The sequence below is a fragment of the Cavia porcellus genome, unplaced genomic scaffold (genome assembly GCF_034190915.1).
Source record: "Cavia porcellus strain 051 isolate PalLab524CR breed Dunkin Hartley unplaced genomic scaffold, mCavPor4.1 scaffold_13, whole genome shotgun sequence".
NCBI lineage: Eukaryota > Metazoa > Chordata > Mammalia > Rodentia > Caviidae > Cavia > Cavia porcellus.
The window spans coordinates 38,731,591-38,749,057 of record NW_026947496.1 but is presented as its reverse complement, the minus strand read 5'-3'; the positions used below and the strand labels follow the sequence as shown (position 1 = coordinate 38,749,057).

At 33.2% G+C, this 17,467-nt stretch overlaps 2 protein-coding genes across 21 annotated transcripts in view; both read right to left on the bottom strand.

Moving 5' to 3' along the window:
• Positions 1-17,467, bottom strand: part of Zmynd11 (zinc finger MYND-type containing 11) — a 90,345-nt gene that overhangs the window by 55,536 nt on the left and 17,342 nt on the right. For 14 of the 20 annotated variants that reach the window (XM_013156394.3, XM_013156395.3, XM_063260110.1 and 11 more), the window contains exon 2: positions 12,517-12,651. In XM_013156394.3, the coding sequence (XP_013011848.1) occupies positions 12,517-12,632 (116 nt within the window). In that variant the 5' untranslated portion in view covers positions 12,633-12,651. Of the gene's footprint in view, positions 1-1,581; positions 1,637-6,463; positions 6,579-12,516; positions 12,652-17,467 lie in introns of those variants that run through there. The other 6 variants (XM_063260123.1, XM_013156404.3, XM_063260118.1 and 3 more) reach the window with 3 other exon arrangements.
• Positions 2,550-5,792, bottom strand: LOC106028431 (26S proteasome complex subunit SEM1-like). Its single transcript, XM_063260475.1, is given in 2 exon segments — positions 2,550-3,514; positions 5,751-5,792. Coding segments are annotated over 2 exon segments (264 nt in total). The 3' UTR covers positions 2,550-3,292.

Here is a 17,467-nt window from a genome sequence, read left to right as displayed (position 1 = left end):
CGCCATGTCATCTTGCCTTGGAGCACTGCTGAGTAAGGACTAAAACCTAAAAATTTGTAAGAAATAAACCTTCCCTCCCTAATTTTAGGCATCAGGTATTTTGTCTTAACAACAAGAGAAAAGTAACTAAGACAGTTAGGGAAAAAAAAAAAAAAACAGTAGGAAAACTGGACAGAGTGGCATACATAGGCCATAACCCCAGCTACTTGGGAGGCTGAGGGAAGATTTCAAGTGTGAGAACATAAAAGCTCATTTAAAAAGAAAAAAAGGAAGTTTTCTTGAAGCTTTCTTAAGAACAAGGAATTCTTAAATAAAACTTCAAATGCACAAAACATTAGACAAAAAGAGATTTAATCTGCTGATACCAAAGCTAACTTTTTCTGTTAAATAAAGAATGAGAAAGGTAGACAGATGAGAGAGAGAGAGAAAAAAAAAAAAAACAACAAAAAACCCCCCACCACGTTACAAAGTATAAAATCTATGCAAAAGCCAGGTATGAGGTGGCATGGTGGCACACACCTATAATCCCACCACTCCAGCAGAGTAAGACAGGAGAATCACAGGTAGAAGCCTAAACTCTTAGCAACTTAGTGAGGTTCTGTTGAAGCTAAAATAATTAAATAGAAAAAGACAGGAATGTAGCTCTGTATAAAGAAGCAAGTTTCAACCCCCAGTACCCTGCAATTCTGAAAAAAAAAATCTGTGAGCAACGAATGTTGAGAATAAAAAGAGCTTCTGCAAATCAACAGAAAAAAATAACAACCTCAATGGAAATGAGCAGAAGATCATGACAGGAACCTAAAGAAAAGGAAGTCTAAGGACACTAAGGTTTACTGAAACTCAGTAACAAATGCAAAAATGAAAATCAAAATATCAATCTGTGGGACAAAACATGGGTAAATCAACAATGTCAATGGCACGCAGCTGATGTATAGGACAATAAAGCCTTGTACACACTGCAAATAAACATGTAGACCAGGGTAGCCTTTCACAAGAGGTTAGGTCTTTTTAGAGCTTTCAGTGATAACAAACAACCCACTGCAGCTTACATGCCATAGGTAAGCCATCACTGGCTCAGTCAAATTAAGTATCTGCATATTTATAAACAAGAAGGAAATATTTCTGGACATACTAATACTAATGAACTCTTTCTACATGTCAACAAGGAAATAATGTTATTTTCAGTAGTACAGAGTTGGGTAATGCTATCATTTATTATGATGCATGAAGATATGGAACAGTAAAAAAGCTGAAAAAACCCCCAAATTCTAGAATTTAGCAATGGCAACATGATGATTTAAAAAGGTAAGTGTAATACTCACCAACAGGGTTACAGTAAGGTAATGAATATAAGGTACTTAGTCCAGTGCCTTACACTGAGTAAGTTCTAAATACATGGTTCCTGACATGCTTACATTTTCACTTCATTATTTTACATAAATGGTATTTGTATAATTGGAACACCTAGAATTATAATAAGAATTTAGCATTGGGCATGTGGAGCTAACATAAAATACAGTGGAAATGCATAGCCTGTGAAGTCACTGAGATCTTTGTTCAAGTACCAGCGCTACAACTTACCAGCTTCATGACTCTGGACCACTAACCAAACATCTGGGTATCTCTGTTTGCACATCTATAGAATGAAATTAATAAAATCAAGCTCATGTAATTATTTTGAGGGTAAATAAGATAATGTAGTGTAAATCTTATATTAAATGTTCATTTATTGTGCTCTCCCTCCTGTCCTTCAAAGTATACTAGAATTTTGTTACATTGAATGGTGTGCAATCATTACAAATAATTTATGGTAACCATATAATTATATAGAAAGTAACATGCTGCAATAACAAACATGCATATACAAATGATTGAGAAAACATCTATGAAAATGATTATTTGAATGTGAGTAGAAAAATTGTAGGCAGTTATTGTTTGATATTTTCCAAGTATTCTCATCTGGCATTGCTTTTGGAAATAATTTTTTAAATAATATTCTACCACTTGCTGCTTTATAGATAAATATGATAAATAAATGTTTTATTTTAAAAATTGCATTGATCAAAAAGTAATAAATTTCAAAACCTAAATAGTATCATTGAATAGTATCATTGAATCAATGCATTTATTTTAATATATATTGAAAAACAATGTTCTTCCTAATTCTAACAATAATCTGAGACAATTTACTGTATTCTTACAGCTGCTTATTCTTCACCTAAAAAGTACAGCTAATTTTAACTTTAAGACTTGTGAAGAGGAAATGAGATAATGTGTAAGCATTGTACAGATTATTGTTTTAAAATTTCAAAATTTGCAAGAATACAGCTGTAACAGTTGATACAGTTTGTCAACTTGAGAAGTTCAGAAGCTTAACTAAGTAACTCAGCAGTTCTACATTCTTAGGGTGTGGAAGATATACCCTTACTACCCTAAGACATACCCTTACTTTCCCACAGTGTTGTTCTCTGTGTCAACTTCAGAAGTTTAGAAGTTTAAGCAACTTAGGAGGCCAGCATTCTCACTGTGTAAACATCGTGAGCCTGTGCAAGAGGAGGACACAGAGCTGGTGTGAGTGCTATAACCACCAGAGAGCAGTTAGCCTGCATACAATACAAGGGAGGAAAAGAGGCTTGTTCTCCCTTTTTTGCTGTTGTTGCTTTTGCTATCTTCCACTGCCATGAATAGTTGCCCCTCTGGGAGCTAGCTGATTAAGGACTGAAACCTCCACAAACTGTGAGCTCAAGAAACCTTTCCTTCTTTAATTTTGGGCATCGGGCATTTTTTCTCACCAACAAGAGAAAACTAACCAAAATAACAGTATAAATCAGTTAAATACCAGAAGAGAACATTTAATGGTTAAAATCTTAAGACTACAATATTACATAGACCTACATTCAAATCTCATTTCTCTTTCCTACAACCTGTGTGACCTCAAGCAATTTCTTTTACCTAAATTTCATTATCTTCATCAACAACATGGATCACATACCTTGCAGTATTGTGTCTTATCACAAAATAGCACTTAAAGTTATCAATTATTATGAACATCCTTGAAATCACTTGTGCGGTTAACACAACTATTATTTTTATTGTTATTATTACACTCCTCTCCCCACTAGTCCCCCTCCTGCCCTCCATTCCCCCTTAAGACCAAAACATTTATTTTTGTTATAAAAAATTCAAATAAATAATCAAATAAACATTTTTAAAAGCATTCTATTCTGGGATACTTGTTGTATAATTTAGTACACAGTTCAAATTGAGGGCACTTTAATACTTCTTCTGGATGCTATGAAGTCTGCATCTTATAACTTCGTTTCTCTAGTTCAGCTGGTAACTGATTGGAGAGATTGTCCTCTACATTGTCATCATTTCAGTTATCTTCTCATACATGAGCATCTTTATCTTCATCCAAACCAGCCCAGTCTTCAGCAGGGAACTCCTCAAACTCATCATCCACCTCGAGGAGACCCAAATCTACCGGCTGCGTTTTCGCTACCGTCGGAGCCCACTACCTCACAGATGAGTACAGTAAGTTGGAAGCCTCACTCATCCTCAGCAGCTGCGGCCACCATATTCTTTTTGGTTCTTAGGACTGAACCCTGGCTCTTGTACATGATAGGTATGTGCTGTACCACTAAACCGTATCCTCAGCCTGAATATTATTATAAATGCCTCAGCTACAATGTTACTATTCTTCACACTAATCCACAGAGACAAGATAGGATAAATATATTCTCTATACTTAAGGTACTGCCAATCAACAAAAGCAGCAGCAATATTTTTCAAAAATCATAGGCACTTTCAGTAACTGATAAAACTAAAATTTAACATATTATTTCAGAAGCAAAGAGAAAAAAAGGATGGGGTTGTTCAAAATAAAGAATGTATCAAAATTTCAAGAGATTATATATGACTTGGATCTTTAAAAAGTTTGACTTATCCATAAGTGAAGGAAAAATATAAAATGAAGAATCTATAATGTGCTCAGACAATGGAGAATAGTCTCATCAAATGGAGGCATGAAAATAAGAAACATCAGGATTTAAGTGGGAAAACTTTTATTTAAAAAAAAATGTCCTGCTTGGGTGCATTTTATACACAATGGGAAAATCAAAAGGCCCTTATGAAGAACACAATCATACTTAAAATTTAGAAGACTAACTGATAGGGACAGGAGTTTAGTGCCTGCCTGGTTAACTATGAGTTTGATCCCTAGTAGAAAGAAAGAAAGAAAGAAAGAAAGAAAGAAAGAAAGAAAGAAAGAAAGAAAGAAAGAGAGAAAGGAAGGAGAAAGAAAAACAGAGAGAAAGAACTGATAAACTGTGATACTTCAGAGATGACAATTCAAAGAGGAGTCTGAGAAAGTTTGCACCATAGGCAGTGATCCCAGTGCTTCTGCAGTGCAGTGTGGAAGTAGTAGAAGAGGTAATGCAGAGAGGCAGTCTGAGATAATAACACCTTTGCACATAGACTTCATGGGCAACAAAAATGTAACAGTGGAGCCACTTGATAAAGATGGTGTTCATATGTGGATTCATGAGCAACAAAAGTATTACAAATTAACATGGAATTTTGGAAAAATCTGACATCACTGATGGAAAACAGAAAGGAGAAAGATGAAGGGCTGGGAAGGAAAGGTAGAAAATTGTAAGATTAAAAACTCAAGCCAGATTAGGGAGAAACAGATAGACTCAAGACACACTTAAGGGAACCCTTCAATCTAGACGGGGAGAAAGAAAAGTGTGTTTTTATTTTCAAATTTTAAAAACACATGGTAGGCCATTTGTGGACTGTGGGGAGAGAGAACCCTGTGAACTAGTGGCAGTGGTGAGACAGCCAGATCCCAGCCTTTCCCTATGAGTCACCACCATCTGGGGACTGCGGGGTGGGGGATGTGGAGGGAGAACAAGGATTCACCAAGAAGCAAGCCTTCTGTAAACCAGCACCATATGTGGTTGCCACTGCCAGGGGACTGCCAGATCCCAGTCCCTGCTAGCACATGAGCTGGGACACAAGAAGAGAGCCATCTCTCACCCCCCAAAAAGCAACCAGCTGATCTGGAGAAACACAGGCTCTGATGATAGCTATCGAGGTAAAATGCAATTTGATGCTTGTGGTGTTTGGTGTTTCACTGACTTTGCAGGTCTAGAGCCTGTCCTCTGACCATCTATTCAGAAGTTAATGGTACACAGTGTAGTATCTTTGGGGGATCTCCTTCTGAAGGGGGTAGCCTTTGTTAACTCCCTATTATCTTGTTTTGAAGTCCTGTATCATTTTCATTTTTTTGTTGGGTTGGGTTTTATTCCGTTTTGTTTTGATTGATATTATTATATCTGGTAGCTTGGACAACAAACACAGCAAGATGTATTATAGTAGCCATTTTGGATTTACTCTTGTCTTGAAGTCCTTTATTGCATTCATTGTTTTGGTCTTATTGATTCTCTTCTGTTCTGTTCGTTTTTACTATGTCTAAAGGTATCTGTAGCTATTCTGAAGACAACAAGAGGTAGTATGATAACTACTGTAGATTTCGTATTGTTTTGAAGTTCTGTATCACCTGGTTTGTTATGATTGGTTTATTTAATTTTCCTTGATTTTATCCTCTTAAAATTAAAAAAAAATTTGCTGTTCTCTAGTGACATGATAAAAATCTCAATGCTGGCAGTTAAGACCCTCCTACTCTACCCTTCATACACTTTCCCTTCCAACTCTCCAGTCCACCTATTTGATCCAGACAGTCTTACCTTTGACTTTCTTCTCAGTTTCTGCGAGACCTTTAAACTCATTCTGTGACTCTTTCAAAGAAGGCTCATAAAGTTATAAATAAATATGCACTAATCATGTGGAACTGAAATATACTCATAACTTTATTTCATACTGTTTTTACTCCTTAATGATTATTTACATTTTTATATGCCTTGCTGTTTCCTTCACAGACTGCCAAAGAAATGTCAAACACACACAATCAGACAAAGCCAAGGCAAAATGAATGCCATAGGAATCTGGTATCTGAAAAATAGACACTGTAGATTATAGTTACTATGAATCAGTTATTTCTTCTGTAATACTATCATTATGTGAAACAAATAATGATTAAGAGTGACAAAGTATACGTGTCAACCTACTTCACTAATAAATACAATAAATAGGAAAGAATGAAATGAGAATACAATAGGTAATCCTGTGAAGAACGCCTGGGATTACATGAGCAGTATATTAATGGGTAGTTGTTTATACTAGCATATTTCTAAAACAGTTACACAGGCAATGATCATTCTCCTTCTAATTTTCACAAGGAAATAGAAATTGCTAGAGAGAAAAATTTAAGTTTCCAGAGAGAAAAAATTAAGTAAAATATACAATTTGAAATTGGGGTTCATAAAGTTAAATCTAGTAAGTAAAGAAATAATGTGTACCTAGTTGTACTTCAAAGGCAATCTACACAAAGACAACTTACAATTTGGGCTTATGTGTGTCTGAAGTCACAGAAGAATTCCAGAAGAACTCAGAAATATCAATGCCAAACATGTCACAAGAGGTCAGAGGTCACATTTTTTAACTGGAATTTGAACCTAAAGTAAGTGACACATGTAATTAATTGCTGCCCTAATCTGAAATATTAACTTGAAAGGGACTAGTCTGCCAATGCAATGTTAGTTCAGTCATGTTACCATTACTAACATTAATTGTTACAATTATTACCCCAGAAACACAAAATCAAATTTGCTCAAAACAGAAAAGAAACTCAAAGAGCAACTATTTCCATCATTTTTCCCAGTCATCAACAAAAGGAAACTTATCTCTTCCAAACACACTTCTTATCCAATAATGCCTTAGAGACTAAAATAAAATCCACACTTACTTCAGCTCATCTTTAAACTATCTCATAACCACTACTTGGAATAACTGTGAACCTCTAATGCCATGTTATTATTATCTAATTTAGATATGAAACCACTGTTCAGATTAAAAGGGAAAAGGAAATATCTATAATTTCTTTTATTCAATATTAAAACATAGACACCATTTTAAAAATGAGTTATGAATCACTGAGACTCCTAGTGTTGCTAAATTCATTTTATGTGATTCTTCATCCTTTGTGTTTTGCTTTTAAAACTAAAATAGGGGCTAACATGATCTTAAACATACAAGTATTTTTTTAAATTTTGAGTAACCAAATATTTCAAAGCTTTATTATAGTAACACCTACTTAAATTATATAAAATTGACAGATTCCTATGTATCAGCTATAATTTAGCATTTCAAAGCATTCTGAGTTGAACAGAGAACATATTCTCTTGCTTATCTTTACAGATAAGCAAACAAAACTGACTACTGTATTTGCTCCTTTATGATGAATCATTTGCTTCAATTTTATGATGCTTAAACATCACAAAACATTCTTCAGGTTCTAAAACTGTAAAATGTCTTTGTGCTTCCTGAAGTCTCAAATGAGAACAACTATGGAATTAGATAGTATGAAATCAAATTTATAAACAGGAGCTTTAAATAAGAAAGCCAGCTTGACCATTAATCAAAATTCAAACATAAACTCTTATTTTAATTTCATACTCATCATTTAGGTAAAAATATTTGTCCAGACCAGACCAAGAGAACTTACTAAAGAAGCTTCTCTAATTATTTTTTTAAATATTTGAAATATTCAATCTCAGCAATGGTTTTCTATCACTTTATAGAATATCGTAGTACTAGAAGATAAAGAGAGAAAAAGAATTTCAAAAAGGTCATAAAATGGACTCAGAATTTTGTGGGGAAGTATCCTGACAACCCCAGGGAATTATCTGTACAAACTCTAAAAGTTACATACCATCAGAACTATGTGGAACAAACATTTAGAACACAAGTAAATTCTGCTTTGTTAAAGACAAAGAAATTATTATCAGTCCCTAAAAGTTCAATTAACCATGAAAATGAAGGCCTTGAATGCTTTGAAAAGCTGCAAATTCTATTTACAGAATTTCTAAAATTCCAAGTCTTATCATGTTAAAGACTCTGTGTTTGAAGATGAAACCCTGATGTGAAGATTTTGGTATATTCAGAATTATGAAACATGAAAAAGTCCCTTGGATCTGTCTTGTTAGAGGGATTTCTTTTTTCCTTTAGCTCCACTTTTAGACTTCAGAAAATATCTGGTGTCCTTAGTAACTGTTTTCTGTTTTTGTTTTATTTATTGTTGACTTTGAAGAAAAATTACAAGACTGTTGTTAACTGGGAAGACAGTCAAGATAACATAGCCTTTAAATTTCAAGAACAAAACAAAACACCTCTGGACAACATATACAACAAAAGTAATGATGAGGAGTCTTGCTAATCTTACAACTTGGGTAGCTGAAGACAAATCTCCAAGAGACAAAATCCTAATTGGTACTGAACCCTGTGTGGAAGAAACAGTGACACAAGAGAGCATTTTCATATAGAGGATAAAAGAGCCGACATGTATTCAGTGAAAAGCACGATAGCCAATTTGAGAAGAGCCATGGAAAGTGGGTTCACATGCTTCTACTTGCAGACGATTCTGTTATTCATGATTTCATGGTAGAGTCAACGGAAAAAAAAGGAGCTGTGAATATTCCAAGTTGAGCAGCTAAAGTTCTCTTCCAAAACAGAGACCCATGTTTTTTTTAAAAATGCCAGAAACAGAAGCATTAGCACAACTAAGTCAGTAAAAAGACTTTCAGGATAAGGCAAAAGAGTGGTGGAAGATAGAGAAAGCCCCAGGAAATATGAGGCCATATTTTTTGGCAATTCATAAAAGTGGCAAAATAGAAGCTTCAGACTTATAAATCTAGAAAAAGTGTTCAGAACCACATTTCCTTGACACAACTTCAAAAAAACTAATTACACATCAAAATGACAAGAGGGAAAAGCACTGTGGCTAAAGGAACATAACATCGATAGCACAAAAGCACACAAGATATGGTCTACAGAGCAGAAGGAAACTACAGTCTACTGGTTCAAAACACAAGAAAATACACATTAAAAATGATATGAGCCATGACAACTATAAATCAAAATTAGGAAATCTCAGAAGTAAGTTAATGTTTGGCAAAAATGAAAGAAATCACTTTAGTGGGCTGGGGATTTAACTCAACGGCATAAGCACCTGCCTGGCAAGCATAAGATCGTGGGTTTGATCCCCAGTAACGCCAAAAAAAAAAAAAAAAAAAAAAAAAAAAAAAAAAAAAAGAAATCACTTTAGAAATAAATTCTAAATTAGAAATTACACACTAGTAAACACACAGCACACACCATCACAGATAAATAGAAGTTGCAAAGCAAGAGAAAATTAAAAATTTTAAAAAAGATGAACTCAATTAAACATGGAAGAAACAAAAACAAAATCCAGAATACTAAAGGAAGTCCCAAATAATAAAAACTAAGCAGTGGTATGCATATAACCTAGAAAATAGTCACAAAAATACTGACTATACTTAAATGCATGTAATCCAAATAACACTTTTTAAAAATCTAATTGGATATCAAAGGAGGATGCTATTTTAAATTAATACACAAAAAGAAATACTACTTGTCCTATAGGGTAACTAAATAGTTGGAATGAGAAGATTACATTCTTATAGAAGTACTGCAGTCTAACAAAGAAAAATATAATGAATTATTACCATTTTCCAAGCTTTAATGAATTATTATATCTAGCATCAATAGCTGCAAACATTACAAAACCATGTTGTGCCTACTGACAGGGCATAGCGTCACCTATGAACAGTCCCGCCCCACCCCTGCCTGGAGGATCTGTTGATTCCATGAAATACAGGGGACCAAGTAACAGGTTTGACCACACCACAATGAAATGATCAGCAAATGCCAGAAAACCATAAAACAAATAACCCAGTTTCTTCAATAAATAAATCCCAAAGGAAACAAAAAAAAAAAAAAAAAACATGAATGAGAGACCTATAAACTAAGAGAAAACCAGAACCAAACTAACATGGTGGCAAATTAGACAGTTTTATACACCAAGAGAAGAGGCAGTTACTTCAAAACTACAATTTTTAATGCATGTCTGAAACTATGGTCTTTATTACACTTTTCTTATAATGGAGTCATTTGCCAGTCAAAACAGAATGAAATTTAGTAACTATAGATTTATTCTTGACAATAGCTATATTATAATCTCCAGTACCTTAAGATATTTTTTTTCTTTTCTTTTCTTTTTTTTTTTTCTTTTTTGGTACCAGGGATCAAACTCACAACCTCTTGCTTGCCAGGCACTGCTTACACCGCTGAGTTAAATCCCCGGCCCACTTAAGATATTTTTAACCTTTAAAAGACATCCATATGCTCAGATTCAACTCTTAACTATGCAGAGCAATGGATTTAAAATGAATCTAAGACCTGAAGAGTATTTTTCCTTTTAAAAGTATAGAACAAGCACATCAGACCTTATAGCAAACACCTCATTTCCTGTTACAGTTCAATGCTATATCCTTACATGAAGCAAAGGTAACAAGCAAGGGAATTAACATTAATAAGAAGCAAAGGCACGAGGTTAGCCAATTCCCTAGACAGTTCCTTCTTGGAGCTGATTGTCTAGCAGGGTTATAATTACAAATGTGATTAATGCTATGAACAAAGTATAGGATGCCAAAGTGAGCCACTGTAATAACGAATACTGCAAACCTGTAGATGAGGCAGAAGAAACACTGAGAAGTACTTTTAAACACTTAACAACCAACCTTCCTTCTATTTCTTCCCTCTATTTCTTCCTCCTTTTCTTCCTTCCTTCATCCCTTTCCAGCTTCAGATGAGACTAATAAAACTATGACTATCTGGTGGATAAATATACATATTCATATTTAATCTAAGAGCTATGAACCTAAGATATAAAGGAAAATAAATCTTGGCATCACTTAAGGATCTATTAATAAAGGAGAAAAAAGCATTTACAAACAATCCATAATACAAAATGAGAAAATATTTGGAATCCCGGTGATAATCTCTACATTTCTGACTACAGTTTAATACTTGTACACATGTATACACATCCAGATGTTCTGCTACTCTGACAGACTTATCTAGCCATTATTGTGGGAGTTAACTCCCTTACTCCCAGCAGAAAGCTACAACCTAATAACATTTGTACGGTGAGATTTGGTATCTCCTTAAGAAAATATCCCTAATGCTTCTAGAGAAGGATGCTACAGATTAGAAAGAAATAATAGTCTGAGAAACTGAAAGAAGTTCAGTCAAGACCCAAGTCTTGATTTTAACTTAAAAATATCTCAACATTGTGTGTAAATAATTTTGATATACATAAATGATGGTTTCATGAAAATTTCAATCACAAGAAAATACTTCTTGTCTTACATTCTTTGCCCTTGGCACAAGAGCTTAATCTTAGGCCCTCATGCATACTAGGCAAATGCTGTATCACTGAGCTGCATCTCCAGCTCAAAATTTTAAAAAAGTTTTTATATGAATATGACTCTATAAATTGCTCATGATCCCTAATCAAATTATTTGCTTTCTCTAAAAAAAATATAGTAAGGTAATGTACTGTTGATTTTATTTTCCACCTAGTGTTATCTTTTTTTTTCTTTCTTCTACTATGCCATAAAAGCCAGGCCAACTCTCAAGTACTTGAAGAACAAGCATATAATAACATGCCATCTCCCTCTTTATCTTCTATTTCCTTTCCTCTAATGTAGCATTTTAACTCTTCACCACAATACACGGATCATATTATTAAAAATGGCTAAAAATGTATATGAGATTATATATATGAATTATCTGTTTTTCATTTTTCAGAAAGCATCTAATGAATATATGAATCTAAAGAATTCATCTAATGGATACAGGAAAGAATAAGTATAAAGAAACAGTATCTAATTTTTGTTTAAAAAAATCACACAAACATTTAAAAATTATAAATTTAGTTTTCTCTCTTTAAAAATACCTAGCAAAACAAGTAACAAAACAAAATTAAGGACCTCACTAAAGACACACTTACAATTAGTATATAATATAAAAATACAGGGTTCTTGTCATGAATCTTTGTCTACCAAGGTAAACAGCATCAGAAAGTATCTGGCAAAAAAAGAATTTGTTTTTAAACTGCATGTTTACTTAACATATTTTCTAAAATACAGATTGACATTGATATAGAATGACATTGTTAAAAAACCTGCTAGTGGCTTATGTGCTACTAAACTGCTATTTATTACACAGATGATGTTCATTCTATATTAAAATAATGAACAGTGGACTTTTAAGTTTTGCTGCATAAAAGCAAGTGACTAAAAGCTTTTTAAGAATAAAAAAATTATAACTAAGTTAAATATTAAAAATAGGATATATTTATATTTTACTTCTAAATAAAAGTTGCTTGTACTTGTTTACATAATTGTGTAACAACTCTTAGACTTCTGTAAGGCAGAAAGATGATTAGAGTAAAAGATATGGTACTTTTATACTTTTTCTTCAAAGGCTTATATGAAATCTTATGGAATACTTTTGTTTCAATTTACTTACTTTGTAATTCGGTCAATGTTGGCAATTTGCTTCTGGTTCCTTATAATCTCAATTGCTGCCCAAAGATGCTGGATAGCTTTTGTATCCGCCTGTCGCCTTTTTGTTAAACGTGCCATGACCTGTTTACTTCTTTAGCTGTAACAATATAAAGAACAGAAGGCAAAAGCACAGATTACAAAGTGCATTGTTATCATTAATACACGCAAGTAACACTGTCAGCACCTCTTGACTACTGATTATACTAATGTAGGATGCAGCACTGACAACTTATTTTTTAGCATCCACATCATTTACGCATAAAACAAATTGTCACTTACTACATCACTTCACAGAGAATGAGATTCTAAAATCTAAAACATAAAAAAGGAGGGAAAGTACTCCCTTTATGCCAATATAATTTAAAATACACACATATATATTTAAGTTTTATGATAAAGCAGCAAAATGTTATGAGATAAAAATTTAATTTTTGATATTATACTATATGATATCTGGCCAATATAAAGTGGAATTTAAACATCCTAGTTGGTATTTTAGTTTATTACAGTCATAATTTTAAAAACTCCAATTTTATACACCTAAGAAAATAATAATAAGTGAAACAATTAGAAATAGTTATTTTTGGAGTGAGATGACAGGCTGGGGTTAGTATACTAGAAGACTGCAAATTGTTAGGAATGGTCAAATTCTTGGATTAGATGTTCATTTCAGGGAGATTTATTACATTATTAGGAAATAACACTGCTGTTTTATTTAAATCTTAATATTCTGGGTGAACTAAAGAAAACAGTCATCACTCCTCCGGATAATCAGTTGTTCCCTGGCAATGATGGCGGGGAAGAGTCTGGCTTACAGCCTGGAGGTCTGATGCATGAAGGTATTGCAAGAGGAGGTCTCTTTTAACTCTGCCTGAAGGATCTGTCTGGAATGTGGGTCTCTTAAATCTTTACCTTGGACTTCGCTTTTCATGATGAATCCACTGAAATATCTAATCTTTAAAGCATACAGGTTATGATGCTAGATTTAAACTCTAGGCACTTAAGCACAAGTAAACCTGCGATGCATGATATCTCCCTGACCTGCCCTTTCCTGTCCTTTGAGAGAAGAGAATAAAAGAAGGAAACTCATTCTCACCACTTTACTATGTTATATGATTGCCTAAGAGTCAATGAATCTCCCTTCTCTTTTCCATTCTTTCCACAGCCCACTCAGTCCTCTTTCTCTGACAAACCTGAGTGAAACCTGAAGCTGTCGTGAAAGCTCACCTTGAGAAAACTCCTTTGTGGTGAGCCAGGGTGGGTCAGTCTTTTACAGTAAGGCTTTGTCAGAATCCGCTACTAACAGAGCACACTCGGAACTTGTCTAAAGGTGTTCGCAAGTGTTCTACTTCTTCCCACTGTTTCTTTGATTAGTTCTAAACTTTACAGGAGGAATAACTCTAAAACAATGCCAGTATTAAATTTTTAAAGAAAATTTAATGAAAATTAGTTGGTTCTATATTAAATTTTGGCATATAACTAAAAGGTGATAAAAATTTTAATTTTATGAATGCTTCTGTTTTAGAGAGTAACTAACTTCAAAGAATATTGAAAATTGTCAGTTTAAGTGTGATTCTATAGGAGTTCCAATTTTCAGAACTTGCTAAATCTTATGGCAAGAAATTTCTTGGTTAAGAATATGAAACAGAAAGTAATATCTAGTGGTGAACTGTAATAATATAGCCTAGCCCTGTCAGACTACAGAAAATTTTGCATTGTCCAGATTTTTTTTACAAAAACTTAACTCATCCCTGTATACTTAAAAATATATTATTGCCATTTTGTGCAAGGCAGTGTGCTAGATATAAGGAAGTGTTAAAATGTAAAAATGGTGACTACTGTCCAAAAATAACATAAAATTGGCAGGGGAAATTTGACATATACATGGACAATTGTAAGGGTACACATGACATATAAATGATCCCAAATGTGCTATAAGAATTCAGACAAGTGACACACTATTTCTAGGTAAAATCTGAGCAGAAATAAAAACCCTACAAAATGGTAAATATATGAAAAAATATAAAATCTTAACTTATTTCTCTTTAAAATCTTTGAAGAACAACTGTTTAAAACAAAAATTTTTAAAAAACTGATAAATATCATTAAGGTTATATACTGAAGTGAAATATAAGACAACAACACAAAAGGGTTAGGGAGAGTAAATACTATTATAATATTGTAAATTTCTTATATTGTGTGAAGTCATAACATTTTCATTCAAGTGGGATTATGGTAAGAGGGCATATTATAAACTCTAGATCCAAACTTTGAAGAATCACACACACATAACTCAACTTACAGATCATTTTTTCAAAATACATGAAAGAATGCACTTTAAACTATTAAAATAATCTACTCAGAACCACAGAAAATATGTAACAGTAAAGCCAAAATTTTAAAATGCAGTAATAAGTATAAATATTTAATACACTCTAATAATCAAAGCATATACTGGGACTAAGTAACAGAAACTCTAGAAGTGATGTCGCATATTCCTAAAAATTATTTAAATCAACACATAATGGAATACTACTGTACCATAAAGAAAGATAAACTTGAGTCATTTGTAGGAAAGTGTATGCATCTGGAGACCATATGTTAGAAGAAATAATTTAAACACACAAGCTTAAATATTACATGGTTTCTCTTATGTAAGAAAAGCAAATCATAAATAAAAAGCTAAATAAAAGTTATATAATAGTAGTAGGAAGATAGATCTCTCTCAAATGAGAAGGGAATCCAAAGATGGAGGGAGAATGGAGGAAGAAGAAAGAAAAGGGATAAGGAAGAAATTAAGATGTGTTGTGTGTATGGACCAACTATTCCAGCAATGACAACTTTACGTACTGCACACATATACTAATAAAAAAAATCAAGACTAAAGGATAAAGCAGTGCTACACTCATGAAAATTAAAATGAAAGACTTCTGAGCTCTACCTGAACTAAGTCAGAATAGCTATACCTGTATTAAAGGTACAAGAAGTTCAAATGGAATATATTAGACTGTGTAAGATGAAAGTCAAAAGAAGTGAATATAATGAAGTTTGTGGCATCATAGAAAAGTACCAAGCACAACCTGACCAATTAACACAAGATTTCTTTGAAACACAACCATTCAAATTCTTTCTTATGAAATGGAAATGCATTCACTCATATATTCAACAAATTTCACTCACGTCTCCTATCAGGTACTTTCCTATACTCTGTGAGTATAGCAACAGGCAAAACAGATAAAAAACACTTTGCGATTAAGTATGTGGCTAGCTACAAAAAAAACCAGTAATGTGGGTATTCATCATAAAAGTCTTAGAAAATGAGTTTTCTAGATCCTAAATACACAGTGGATTATTTACAGTCCTCAGTGATGTGGCCAAATTTTTTAGTCCATTCTTGCCTGAGTGTATACTGATTTGTAAACTTCATTACACAAAACTCCCAAACATGCTACTGGCTTCTACATCCTTTTGGCAATTCTCTGCCTCAAACATTCTATCCTGCCTCTTTGTTAATGACTTAAAATTCCCCCATCTTTTCCAGGACTTACTCAAGTACAATCTACTCAGATGAACTTTCCCCTGGAATCAAACTAAATTAAACTTAATTTTGTATGCTAACTATAATTTGCTTATATGTCTCTTATAAATTTACTCCTTGTACAAATAATTAGAAATTCCTCAAAAGAATTCTTTAATGCAAGTAAGGAAGGATATGTCTCTGTATGTGTACATCTAACGTCTTTCAAGGTGCCTAACAGTTTAAAACACACTACACTTTCAGTACCAAATTATTAAATTCAATTTTCCCAACTATGTCATGTAAATACCAAATCCCTGGAGTGAGTCTTCATTTATGTTTTATCAAAGATTAAACCATCAAACAGATCAAAAGACATGTAGAAATTATTAATGCAATCCTCAATCCTTTCTTACAGCTTCCTTTCAATAAAAACAGCTTCTTGGAAAGTGATTCTCAAGAGGTCTGTAGTTTAAAAATTAGTAAAAAGTCTACAAGTAAGTCTAATAAATCCCCAGGTGACACCAATATTCTTTCTCTGTGCAAATCTAGATTTACTGCAGCTTCTCAGCTTTTAAAAATATTCCTTCTTTCCTACACCACTTCAGCACAAACAAAAAACAGAGGAATCGGGAAAAAAATCAAATATGCAAAATTCGGAAGTGCACTAATTGGTGCTAAGTATGTATGTGTAAAACTTGTCTTAATGCAAAGGAATGAGTAACGCAATAGTGGGGGGAACAGCAGAACAGTTCAGAGAACAGAGAACTCCTTTAAGAACGCAGTGCATAATATACAGGCTGGTTTTTTAAACTTCTGATGATGGGTCCAGGTTTTTGTGTTTTTTAGATATTATGTTGTATAAAACAAGTGTCCAAATATCTGAACAAATGTTACATACAATTTAAAAATCTTATTTTACTGTAACATATAAATGTGACATTTTCCTCAAAAATCTACTAGCATTTTAAGTATTTGACTATACCTATGCTATTTTCCCATGTATATATTTCTAGATATCAAGGTTATTCATAAAATATCTTTGCCTTTTAATAAATACCTGACAAAATGACACAGACATCAAGATACATATATATTCCTTTATACTTGCTTTTCTGGAGTCCCTTGCCTTTTCCAAAATGTCATATAGCTAGAATCATGCAACCTTTTACATTGACTTTTTTTTTAACTTAGAAAAATAATCACCTGTATTCTCTTCCAGTTTTTTACTTTTTAACAGTGACTTAATTACTCTTAAGAGTAATTCACCTGGAATTACTCTTTAAAATTATTATGCTTTATTCTTATAGCAGTTTTATTTTCACAGCAAGATTAAATAGAAACAACAGAGTTCCTATATTCTTCCCATTGCCACACAGGTATAACCTCTGCCACT